This window comes from Hemibagrus wyckioides, linkage group LG18 (genome assembly GCF_019097595.1).
Source record: "Hemibagrus wyckioides isolate EC202008001 linkage group LG18, SWU_Hwy_1.0, whole genome shotgun sequence".
Lineage (NCBI taxonomy): Eukaryota > Metazoa > Chordata > Actinopteri > Siluriformes > Bagridae > Hemibagrus > Hemibagrus wyckioides.
This window is the reverse complement of record NC_080727.1, coordinates 22,423,884-22,436,876: the sequence shown is the minus strand read 5'-3', so window position 1 is coordinate 22,436,876 and position 12,993 is coordinate 22,423,884. Positions and strand designations below refer to the sequence as shown.

At 41.6% G+C, this 12,993-nt stretch overlaps 1 protein-coding gene across 1 annotated transcript; it reads right to left on the bottom strand.

Moving 5' to 3' along the window:
* Positions 1–3,025: 3,025 nt before the first annotated feature.
* Positions 3,026–12,800, bottom strand: clcn5a (chloride channel, voltage-sensitive 5a). The gene is made up of 12 exons (XM_058415190.1): positions 12,621–12,800; positions 11,847–12,025; positions 10,461–10,603; positions 10,126–10,225; positions 9,339–9,649; positions 8,991–9,197; positions 8,757–8,837; positions 8,040–8,585; positions 6,055–6,241; positions 5,517–5,915; positions 5,155–5,371; positions 3,026–4,977 (listed from the first exon to the last, which is right to left on the bottom strand). Exons 2-12 carry the CDS (start codon positions 11,989–11,991, stop codon positions 4,887–4,889), a joined length of 2,427 nt encoding a protein of 808 aa, XP_058271173.1. The 5' UTR covers positions 11,992–12,025; positions 12,621–12,800; the 3' UTR covers positions 3,026–4,886.
* Between the last annotated feature and the right edge of the window lie 193 nt (positions 12,801–12,993).

The window sequence follows — 12,993 nt, the reverse complement described above, 5'->3', positions numbered from 1 at the left end:
TGCATCAGCCTGAAGCTACAGTGCCACATGACTCACCGAGACACTCAGTCTCACACTTCATGCCTTAAGTCCAAGACAGAAATGAGCACTGTATTCTAATCAGAGTTCTCATGCTATACTGTCTGTGTGAAGATGTCAGAGCACATGGGAAACATCCTGAGTCAACACCAGACTAAACCCATACTGAAAAATCTGGTTAAGGTGACACATAAGGATTTCTTTCTTTCAAGGAATTATTGGCTTTATGTACTTACCAACAGGTCAGGCTACTGTTTTACTTGAAGAAAAAGTGTTATGCACAGTGTAGTTTTAATTTTAATTCCCAGGCTAACATCCACAAAAGATAAGAAACCACTTTAGTGCTCTACAGAGTTATGCATAGATAGAAAGATGATTCCACATCTGGCAAAGGTTTTGGGACACCCCTCCAAATCATTGAGTTCAGGTGTTGTTTTTCAGGGGTTGGCCTCGGCCCCTTGGTTCCAGTGAAAGGAACTCTTAATGCTTCAGCTTCATACCAAGACATTTTGGACAATTTCATGCTCTTTGTGGGAACAGTTTGGGGATGACCCCTTCCTGTTCCAACATGACTGGACACCAGTGACCAAAGCAAGGTCCATAAAGACATGGATGAGTGAGTTTGGTGTGGAGGAACTTGACTGGCCTGCACAGAGTCCTGACCTCCACCCCATAGAACACCTTTGGGATGAATTAGAGAGGAAACTGTGAGCCAGACCTTCTCGTCCAACATCAGTGCCTGACCTCACAAATGCACTTCTAGAGGAATGGTCAAAAAAAATTCCCATGAAAACACTCCTAAACCTTGTGAAAAGCCTTCCCAGAAGAGTTGAAGCTGTTATAGCTGCAAAGGGTGGGACATCATCATATTACATTCATGGAAAGGCAGATGTCCCAGTTTTGGTCTGGCTCGCAGTGTCCACTCTAATTCATCCCAAAGCTATCAGGGTGAGGTCAGGACCAAGGGCCAAGCATTACGCATTCCTTTCACTGGAACTAAACATCTGAATTCAATGATTTGGAGGGGTGTCCGAAAACCTTTGGCAATATAGTGCATCACACCTATACATGCGTCTTCTTTAAACAGACACCACAAAGTTGGAAGCACAGAACTGTTTAGAATGTCCTTACCGTTTCCCTTCAGAGGAACTAAGAGGCCCAAACCTGTCCCATCACCACAGTGCCTCTGTGTGAGTGGAGGTCAGGAATGGAATCCTGGCTGCATCCCAGGCCTCCTGAATGGGCAAACCCCCACAGCCAAACCCCAAAATCTAGAGAAAAGCCTTTCTGGAAGTATAAATCTAAATCTAATCACGCATATGGGTGTGTGAGTCAGATGTCCATAAAGCCATATACTGTATATAAAGTAAAGACACATAACTGGAAACAGACTCCGGGTAACCGTCTGTGCTTATTCTTAAAGGTCAAACTTCAGAGCAAAAAAATAGTGCACTATATCTTCCCACAAACCACGCCCCCTAACTGCTATAGCGATTGGAAATCTGACTCTTTTTTTTCCACTGAGTCGGATCATTTGGCTCAGCTCAGACGCGAGTCAACTCTTGGCTCATTTTCTAAAGTTTGCTATATTTTGACCAGCTGAGCTGTTGAGAAGTTTCTGTGGAAGCATTTTGATAACAGCCTGGCCTGTATCTGTGTTTAAAAAGGCGCATACAAGAGAGTTAATGCCAACAGTTTGCAGAAAAAAGGCTTAGATCAACAACAGGAGCAGTTTCCACTTCGGCAGGAAATTAGAATGTGGATAAAACTGTTGGTGCCTTTCCATTAAAGAAAGAAAAACCCACAATGGTCAGTGAAATAACTTGAAACTGACAAAAGCAATAATAAATAAAAATCGACTAATGAAAATCAGACACTGCTTTTGAGTTGTGTTTCAACAGAAGTGTTTAAAAAGAACAAACTAATGAAACTGACCTGGACAAAAATGATGGTTCTCTTCATTTAATATTTTGTTGCATATCTTTTGAAGCAATCACTACAATCAAGCCATTTCTGTAACTCTCAGTGAGACTTCCGCACCTGTCCACAGGTATTCTGGCCCACTCCTCGTGAGCAGACTGCTCCAGGTTTGAAGAGTGCCTTCTCCAGACTGCATGGTTCAGCTCTTTCCACAGATCTTCAATAGGATTTAGATCAGGACTCATAGAAGGCCACTTCAGAATAGTCCAGTGTTTTGTTCTTAGCCATTCCTGGGTGTTTTTAGCTGGGTCATTATCTTATTGAAGGTCAGTCATAGTAAGACTGAGTACATGTGTGTGAAGGAAAGGAAGGGAAGTGGAACAGTAAGATTACAGGGTGAAGAGGTGAAGAAAGTACAGGAATTTAAGTACTTGGGGTCAACAGTCCAGAGTAATGGAGAGCGTGGGAGAGAGGTAAAGTGTCACTGAGGAAGAGACAGGAGTCAGAGCTGGATGTAGCAGAGCTGAAGATGTTGAGGTTCTCTTTGGGAGGGACACGGTTGGACAGGATTAGGAACGAGTCCATCAGAGGGACAGCTCATGTCGGACGTTTGGGGGACGAAGTTAGGGAGGACTGATTAAGATGGTTTGGACATGTTCAGAGGAGGGAGAGTGAGTATATCGGTAGGAGAATGTTGGACATGGAGCTGCCAGGCAGGAGGCAAAGAGGAAGGCCAAAGAGGAGGTATATGGATGTAATAAATAAGGATATGAAGCTAGTGTTGAGGATGCAGAAGATAGGAATAGGTGGAGAGAGATGATTCGATGTGGCCACCCCTGTAAGGAAAAGGACCCATGACCTGTGACACTATTTCAGTGACCATTGTGGATTTTCCTTTCTTTAACGGAAGGCTACCAACAATTTTGTCCATGTGTGTATGTGGAAGCATTAGAACAAGTTCTGTGATTAAAAAAAAAAAAAATCAACTCGTCTGATATCATGTAAAATTTCAGCCTGAAAATGAAGCTGAATACTTCTGTCCAAAACTCCCCCCACCCCCACAGTGACATATTTAGAGACAACAGAAACAACTTGCCTTATACGTGTTAATGAATAAATTACTGTGATAATGATACATTCATATTTTAGAAGAATACATAAACCTTCATGATAAACAAACACGAATCAGATAATTAAACAAGTACAAACAACGGATTAATGACAAGACATTGTTTTGATAAGACCTGATAAGTACCAAAATGCTCTTTTCAAATGGAGTACTTGGCAAAAGAAAGTGGCCTGTTGACGTATCCAGATCTGTAGTGCAGTCCACGGTAAGTGGAAAAAAAAAAAGGGATGGGATGACGCCGGACTGCAGTACTCGAGGACAGCTGCGATTAAAGGGGCAGATCCAACACAGTTTCCTTACAGAGCTCTGGAGTGTGTTGTGTATATAAATACTGGTCTTAACTCTAGCCCTTGATGGATTTATGAACAGTTTTAAAGCAGTATGTATAAACGTGTCTTTGGAGGACGTAAACAATGAGAGCATTGGCTTACGCACCTGACTGAGAATGAAGCCAGGTGGAGAAAACTTAACAGGCAGCCATGTCAGAAAAACACCTACAACCTTCGCTTCATGTAACTAATGCTTTGGATACGATGGGTATATTTTAAAATAGCTTCATCTTAAACACTGAGATTAAGGATGTGGTTAAAATATGGTTTTCAACCATGCATACATCATATCCTGAGGCATATAGTGTAATACAATATCTTTTTTTTCTTTTTCTTATTATTTTTCAACCCAAGTGGAGAGGTCACTGCTACAAATTATCATATGCTGTCCAAACACACATGAAGAAGAAAAGTATAACAAAATGTCAGAGTATATGATCGGCGCATGGCCACTAGGCTGTGCTGATTAACATGACGTAAATAACGCAATAAACAATTAGAGCAACTGTTAAAGAGATGTCCAGGAAAGAAATAAAAATATAGATCAATCGAAGGACAACAGTGGTCAAGCAACAGGGCAGAACGGTCAGTCATACCCGGTTGTAAATCCATGCAATGCCAACACACAGCCAATTAAATCGAAGTGGAATGCCCAGCAGCCCTGCAGATACAAACCAGAAAAGATTTTGATCGTGTAAATGTGCAAACCCCCATGGGACTCTCCTGCTCAGGGGGAGGGAAAGTGCCCTTAAAGTCATCAGCATCATCATCATCTTATTCACGTATTTCACAACGCTGTAAACCTGCTTCTCTTCAACCTCCATAAACAATTAGCTACCTGCTCGAGAGGTCGAAGTCACAGTCATGTAAAGACGTTATAGGTAATGGAAAAAGTAAGAACATGGAACATTTACGCAGACCCAAACACACACAGATGTCCACTTGTAGTTACCTGATGCTGGGTTTTTAGCTCATTCATGATGGCAAAACTAACGACAGAGATATTGCAAAACAGTAAGCGGAGATTAGTTATTAATTGCTTGTAATGTATCTCCAGACACGCGTCCGTGAACTGTATTCCAGAAAAGGATGAACGCAATCGCAGATCTCGCTCACAAACTAAACGATCCTCATTTTGTAGGATTTTCAACATAGTTTAGCTACATTAAGAAATTTATGCGATCGGGATTGTGCATGCATATCCACTCAAGTAACTCCTCGCTCTTTTTCTCCAAGATGAACTGACAGTCATGATATGTTATGACAAATTGGCTACTTGCAACTTGGGAGTTGTAATCTGGCCAAGTGTTTGACGATTAAGCTCTAGTGCATGAGGCGTCCACCTTGGCACTGAAAACGGCCGTCACAGTGTGAGTGCAGTCCCAAACTAGCACTGACGTCTGTAGTGCAAATCAGACGGGTGTGTGTGTGTGTTTTCTTTTTTTTTAAAGGAAACATCAGAGAAGAAGTGATGTTATAAAAGCCAGCTTTCAGTTGAAGAGGATGGAGTCTGGGTCACGGTTGGCTATCTGAGCCATGTGCTTTAAAATGTCCTTTTTGGTGATGATTCCTAGTAAGCGTCTGAAAAGTGAGGAGAAAAAGAAGATATTACACTAAAACTATTCCAAATTACAGTTTAGCCTGATAATATCTATAATGAAAAATGTTATCTTTTCGATATCTACTGGCTTTCGTGTTAAGAGATTCATTCTAAAAGCTTCAAAATACCAGTTCAGATATCATAACTTCAAGACCTACCCATTATGAGTTACGAGACACTGGCGCAGCCCAAGTTTACGGAAGATGTCCACCACGATGTCCATGGCTGTGTGATCAGTAACTGTGAAAGGGCTGAGGTCCATGATGCCACGCAGTTTCAGAGGAGGGGGGAAGTTAGGGGGTTGGGGTGGAGTGTACTCTGTGAAGAAAATCCGTGACGTGCTCACCACACCCTCCTGGCGTTGCCGAGCATTTTCTGTAAAGAAAGGGGGAATAAATAAATAAATAAATAAAACCAACACTACTAACAAGACACCAGCCGTGTACTAGGGAGCTTCACGATGGATAAATCAACAAATATACCAGTGTGTTTATAAGTAACTCAACATGCAATCACACACCGATGGAAATGATGAGATCCCGGCGCAGCACAAAGCCCACCAGCCTCTGAGACTCATGTGAGACCACCACTGGAAAGCCGCTGTAAGATGTATCGGCGATGAGAGTCTCAATCTCTTCTACGCTCATGCCATCCTGTGTAATGACCGACAGCGGGGGGTCACTACGACGAGGTCGCATAACATCCATAGCCAGTGTTTTGTGGCTGAACTCCTCTTTGGGCTCTAGGAAAGGGTAGCCGTTCAGACGGATGTGGGCTTCATAGATGCCCTCACGGCCCAGTGCGTCTGCCACCCACTTACTGGTCATGGTGGCAGCCATTAGGGGCACAATGTACTCCAAACCTCCAGTCAGCTCGAACATAATGACTACCAGGGAAACGGTCATCCGGGTTACACCACCTTCAGAGTTAGAAAACACAAGGAAGAAATTTCTGCTTCACTGCTTGTATTGCATGTTACACATCTCTGCTTCATTTTAAATTTTTCAGGAAAACAAAACAGCGTTTTTGAAAGCTTTAAGTCAGTCATAATCTCTTACCCAAGCAGGCAGCAGCTCCCACCATTGCATAAAGACCTGGTGTGATGCAGTCTGCCCCAGGTGAGCACCAGCCCTTAAAGATAACCCAGTCATGGTTGTAATATGCTAGCTGCTCCATTCCCACACCCAGCAGCCTTCCTGCAATCGCCCCCACAGCCATGCTGGGGATAAAGAGACCTGAAGGAACCTGCAAAGAAGAAAACAGCTATTAAAAAAAAAAGTTAAATAGCCAGAAAATGATTAATGATTACACACAAACATGGCTATGAAACCATCAGCCCAGTAAAGCCAAATAGAGTATATAATGTAGTTAAGTAAGAAAAAAGTTCACTTATCAACTACAAATTATATTCCATCTGAAAATTGCAGAGAATATGAAAACATGCCTCATGCCACTAATGGACCTTAATACACACTAATGTACTGAAACATTAATTGCCAAATGGTGTTAAATTCCTTTTAAAAGAAGAACTCTCTGCCTTGTTTTGAAATATCTACATGATTAACTGTGATTTAAATACATAATCACTTAAAGACAAACTCCTGCGGGGAACATAAACTGTTTCACATGTCCTCAAATGCCTCCAATGTGTCATTTATTTGGTAGTAGAAGCTGTACAGAGACAGAGACAGCTTGTAGACAGACAAAATGAGTACACCTATTATCTCTCATGAGCTTGTGCCTTTAACAATACAGCATGTTTTTTTACATTCAAGAAGACTGCTGTATTAGTGGAATTAAATTCTCATTAAATGGGAGTGAATTTAGATGCATCTCGCATCTCATTTACATTCACAGTTATTTTTGTTTAAAGTGAATTGCTTTCTGCGATTGTAACAGGGTATGATTATTAATTTAGCCCCAGGGGAGAATGTCAGGAGTGTAATATGTTAACTTTTTTCCCCATGATTTTATGTTGCAGTCCTTCCCATTATTTACAGCCACATTTATATTTATTTACTTTATTAAAGTAGAATTGTTGCCACTCTACTCGCATTGTATTACTAATGCACATAGATTAATAGGTTTCATTTCTTTTGTGAATAAACATTATGTAATTATATTTAATGGGATACTGTTTGATCATATACACTATATTGCCAAAAGTTTTGGGACACCCCTCCAAATCATTGAATTCAGGTGTTGTTTTTCAGGGGCTGGGCTAGGCCCCTTAGTTCCAGCATAGAGTATACCAAGACATTTTGTACAATTTCATGCTCTTTGTGGGAACAGTTTGGGGATGACCCCTTCCTGTTCCAACATGACTGCACACCAGTGACCAAAGCAAGGTCCATAAAGACATGGATGAGTGAGCTTGGTGTGGAGGCACTTGACTGGCCTGCACAGAGTCCTGACCTCAACCCCATAGAACACCTTTGGGATGAATTAGAGCGGAGACTGTGAGCCAGACCTTCTCATCATCACAACATCAGTACCTGACCTCACAAATGCACTTCTAGAGGAATGGTCAAAAATTCCCATAAACACACTCCTAAACCTTGTGGAAAGCCTTCCCAGAAGAGTTGAAGCTGTAAAGGCAGACGTCCCAGTTTAGACCTGGCTCGCAGTCTCCGTTATATTTCATCCCAAAGGTGTTCTATCGGGTTGAGGTCAGGTTCACTGGTGTGCAGTCATGTTGGAACAGGAAGGGGTCATCCCCAAACTGTTCCCACAAAGTTGGGAGCATGAAATTGTTCAAAATGTCTTGGTAGGCTGAAGCATTATATATAATATAGTGTATAAGGGACTTAATTCAGCATCTACAGGACTTTGGTTTATTCACCACTCAATGGTGAAGCAGGCTACTTTATATACACTTCTACAAAGGTACTCAATACAAAGCCATTAAATCAAATACAGCTCAACAGGTTCTGAAACCATGGAAAAGATTTCACTAAGGTCAGGATCCTACATTTTCATTTTCTACATTTTTTTTTTTGGTATTTTTATTATTAAAGTTGCTGGAACTCCTATTTCAACTGACCTTCATGCCAAAGGTAACCACTGTGATGAGCATCTTGAAGACAAGTGCCAGTGCTAGTTGCCACATGGCCGTGAAGACGTCGTGGCCAGCGGGTCGGTCAGGCAGGGTATTGCTGCTGCTCTTGATGTCGGTTGCATTAGCGTAATTGCACAGTTGGGAGGAGTCGAGCAGGCCACAGTCATTGAACAGCTCTGAAATGAGCTCACTGGTGCTCATGCGCGTGTAGCTGTTGGGGAAAGCCAGCACAGCTGTGAGTGCTGTTACAACCAGCACCTCCAGGACCGGGTAGTGGCCCAGGCGTGTCGTTTTGCGTCGCCGACACCAAGCGATGTTTGCCCGAATGAAGAAAGCGCCCCAGATGCCGCCGAAGATGCCCAGGAACACAAAGGGCACTAGTTCAACAAGGTGCCAAGGGGAGTGAAACTCCACATAGAACAGCACCAGTCGGCTGTTTCCGAACGGGTTGATAGAGCGCAGGGTGAAGGCTGCCACGAGGGCGGCGAAGAAAGAACGCCACAGTGTCTTTAAGGGGAAGTAGTAACTCACCTACAGGAGAGAAATGTTTAGAGAGAACTGCTGCATGGACTTGGTGATCTTATTGACTATGAAAGAGATAAGCCTTTTATTTAGCCAGAAGCAACAAAACCACTTCAAATACAATTAAAAGCACTATAAAAAGAGTCAGCAAGAAGGAATGCACAACTGAAGGTCATTTACCTCCTCCAGACTGAATAGAACTCCTCCAATAGGAGCACCAAACGCCACTGAAACACCAACTGCAGCAGCAGCAGACAGCACCTGATTCATCAACACACACAGAATAAAGAGGAGGCTTACAAAAGACCACAGTTAACAAAGCACAGGTATAGAGTTTGGCTGAAACTAACAAATTCTACTTGGTTTCAGGATCTTTTTGTTCGCCTCTTCCCCATCTCTCTCCAACTCACTCACCTCTCGTCTTTTGGCCTCGTTCTTTCGATACTTGGTAAAAAGATGGCACAGTATATTTCCACAGCAACAGGCCACGTGGACCAGCGGCCCCTCTTTGCCCAGACTCAGACCAGAGGACACGGCCAGCACCAGAGTGATTGTTTTAATCATCAGGGTCCACTTGCCCAAGTAACCGCGAATAATGAATCCACTAAGAATGGTCTTAATCTGAGGATCAGAGTGACGGTACAACAATTTCATAAAAATATGTATCTATATAATGAATTACAATGAAAAGATTCCCTCTATGTGAGGAACAAACAGAAAAACGATTGCAAATACCAAGAAGGAACAAATCTGATATTGTACCTCAGGGATACCAGAGCCACAGGCATAAGGAGCAAAGGCTCTAACCAGAGACACTGCAAGGAAGGAGAAGAGCAGAGCCCAGCACACATACATCAAATAGTTAATGATGTAAGCAAAAGGTCCGTCGTTGATGCCAATCATGAGCTCGGCCCAGCTCTTCCACTGCGGACACTTGTCTCTCTCCTGGAATGTGGTCTCGTTGGAGTTCCAGCAGCAGTGTTCATGATTGAACCAGAAACCAATGAGACATACTCCTTCCTTGAGGTCGGTCATCCAGTGAGCAGAGATGTCGATCCCACCAGCCAGGGCACCTTTTCAACAAAAAAAATAAGCAGGATGGAAATTCGAGGATTAAATCAATAAAATATTTTATACTAATCAAGGCTGGGTGAAATTTAAAAATATTACGATGTCATGATAACCAGGTCTACTGGATAATATTAGAGATCAGACTTGTAGATTTTTTTGTTACAGACAAAATTATATATAAAATGTAATATTTTTATTATTATATATACATTTTTAAAACTTAGTTTTAAACAATATCGAGCGGGAAGTGGCCTTAGCTGATACTCAAGGTTTTAGTATCTATATTAACACTGGAAAAGAAGTGGTATTGTGCCAGCTTTACTTTAAGATATTCATAAGAAACAACAATGGTGCTGGACTTTCAGGAATACTGTATTTCTTATGTGAATGATTTATGAATAAATTTGTTCATATCCAGTTTGATAACCTATTATGAGTTATTAGATTTAATGAAGAAAAAAAAAGGGGGATTACTAACCTGACATCAGTCCAACTAATAACATGAGGAGCCAACCAGAGAATGCATCATTGATGCTCTTCATTAAAGCCCATGTAGACTCTTTACTCTGACTTGCAATCTGCAAAATACAATCATGCGCAATTAGCGCCTCCAAAACAGACTAGTGGATATTTTTACAGTCTCAGGGGTGTCCAGAGGGCCGGAGCTTTTCATTTCAAATCCACAAAAGCACACTTTGCTATGGTGACGTATATATCATGTGGTCCTGTATGGTTGGAGTGAAAAAGCCTAGCCACACTGGAGACTGGATTTTACACCCCAGACATATCTTGCTGTAGTGTAGTATACACAACCTCTCTGTGACGATCCCGGTCTTTGGATTTCTCCCGCACCCAGTCTATAGTGTTGAAGTCTTCGTAAGTGCCCACTCCAGGCACTGGCTCATCTAGAAGATCCATCAGCTTAGGAACCCCATTAAGACCATTACCAGCTCCACCTGCACCGACACAGAGGATGTCAGACAAACACAGATGGAAAAGTTTAAACTAGACACAACATTTATTCTACACCGATCAGGAATAACATTGTGAGCAGTGAGAAGTGAAGTGAATAAGACTGATGATCTGTTTTGGTGATCATAATGTTATGCCTGATTAGAGTAGATCTACTGTATGTTATTTTTATTAGAAAATATTAGGCAGTCATATAATATTGGCAGCATTTTTCAAATTCCTGGTAAAATCAAACCGGTTAATACCTCAGTGGTCAGAGTGTTTCCTTCTTGTTATTAGCGGTTACATTTTAGAAATAACATTAAAGAATAGAATTACGTTAGAATTATGTTATTTTCTCACCAGCTTCTCTCAAAGTTAATTAGACAAAATGCAGCTTATTTAAATCTGGCTGCCTTTAACACTTTTTTTCTGTTGGAAAACGTACAGTTAACTGAAAACTCTTTACAAAAATAAACAGCTCCATAACATATCAAAATGAACAGAAATGTGTGTTCTGAATTATGACCAGCACTACTAATGTGATAGAAAATAAATCAAACAGGAATTCTACAGCACCATGTATAAACTATAAAAAAACATTAAATGCTTATTCCACCACCTGCAAATGATCATTTCTAATAGTTATGAGGTCACATTATTTACACCATATTGCCAAAAGCATTGGGACACCCCTCTAAATCATTGAATTCAGGGGTTGGGCTTGGCCTCTTAGTTCTAGTGAAAGGAACTCTTAATGCTTCAGCTTCATACCAAGACATTTTGGACAATTTCATGCTCTTTGTGGGAACAGTTTGGGGATGACCCCTTCCTGTTCCAACATGACTGCACACCAGTGCACAAAGCAAGGTCCATAAAGACATGGATGAGTGAGTTTGGTGTGGAGGAACTTGACTGGCCTGCACAGAGTCATGACCTCAACCCCACAGAACACCTTTGGGATGAATTAGAGCGGAGACTGGGAGCCAGGTCAAACCTGGGACATCTGCCTTTACCTGCACATGAATGTAATATGGAGTTGTCCCGCCCTTTGCAGCTATAACAGCTTCAACTCTTCTGAGAGGGCTTTCCACAAGGTTTAGGAGTGTGTTTACGGGAATTTTTGACCATTCCTCTAGAAGCGCATTTGTGAGATCAGTGATTTGGAGGGGGTGTCCCAAAAATGTCTGCAATATAGTGTATTATGTGAGACATGTGTTACAATCTTAACGTCATTTAGACGTCTACCTGTTCCAAAGTCCCGGTCTAAAGGAGGCACATCATCAGTGCTGGAGAAATCCAGAGTGGCTCCAGCAATTTCCACTAGATCCTCATCACTGCTGGCGGCCGTGTGCATGTCGGGAAAGCTCTCGGTGTAGCCGGAGTTCTCCATCCTCACCTCCCACGAGTGGCCAGAGCAGACAGTCCTGTAATCAGACAATGTAGACAGATTTAATAGCAACTCTTACAGCAGGACTGCTGAGGCTGGAGTGACTGCTGCCTGCAAAATCACAGCCTCAACCCCATGTCTCAGTCCGCTCAGTGAAATCTAAACACACAAGAAGTATAAGTAAGCACTAATATCCAAATTAGGGAGTTAAGACTGAAAAACACATCGACTAGAGACGCTTAATGGATAAATGGTAGCTAGAAAAACCGCAATGAACAAATAAAACGCTTTAACACACACACATTTATGATCCAGCTGCTAGTCATGCAAATCCACTTCTTCTTTATTATATCCGATTAACAAAGCTGGATAGCAAACAAACTTCTCTGCCAGTTTTTTTCCCTCAAAGGCAAAACACCCGACATTACAGAGCAACTCAGTAAACACCGAAACTCGTCTTTAGCCACTGTTTTGAGCTTTAAAAAGAATATTAAAGACCATAAACTAGCTGCTACTGTAACTAGCTGGATTATAGAAAGTGAGATAAACACTGACAGCTAACGCTACCTTCGTAAATAACGTTAGCTAACTAAAGGGAAAAAAATAAATAAAAAGTAACTACGCGACCTTACCTCCTCTTAGTTCAGCACTTGTGGGATATGTTTTAACCAAGTTTATAACATGTTACATATTTACTCGAGGGAAAATGCGTACTGTTGTACGGTTGGTTAAATATTATCTTACTAGCTGCTACGCTAGCTAGTTTTGGTCAGCCAGCTTGACTTGCATTTTCCCAGCAGACCTATCTAATCGAGCGTCGATAGACAAGTACAGTGACTCGATAATCGATTAACAGAAAACACTTTCGGATCTATCTATCTATCTATCTATCTATCTATCTATCTATCTATCTATCTATCTATCTATCTATCTACATTATTTTCCAGTAATATCACAACCAGTAGTTTTTTTTACCCATATTTTACAACTGCAATTTGCCGTAGG

Coding starts and splice junctions, on each gene's coding strand:
- clcn5a (XM_058415190.1), bottom strand. CDS start 11,991: ATGGAGAACTCCGGCTACACCGAGAGCTTTCCCGACATGCACACGGCC. Junction 10,226..10,460: donor ACCGGGATCGTCACAGAGAG/GTTGTGTATACT, acceptor TGTATTTTGCAG/ATTGCAAGTCAGAGTAAAGA. Junction 9,198..9,338: donor GTGGCTCTGGTATCCCTGAG/GTACAATATCAG, acceptor TCTGATCCTCAG/ATTAAGACCATTCTTAGTGG.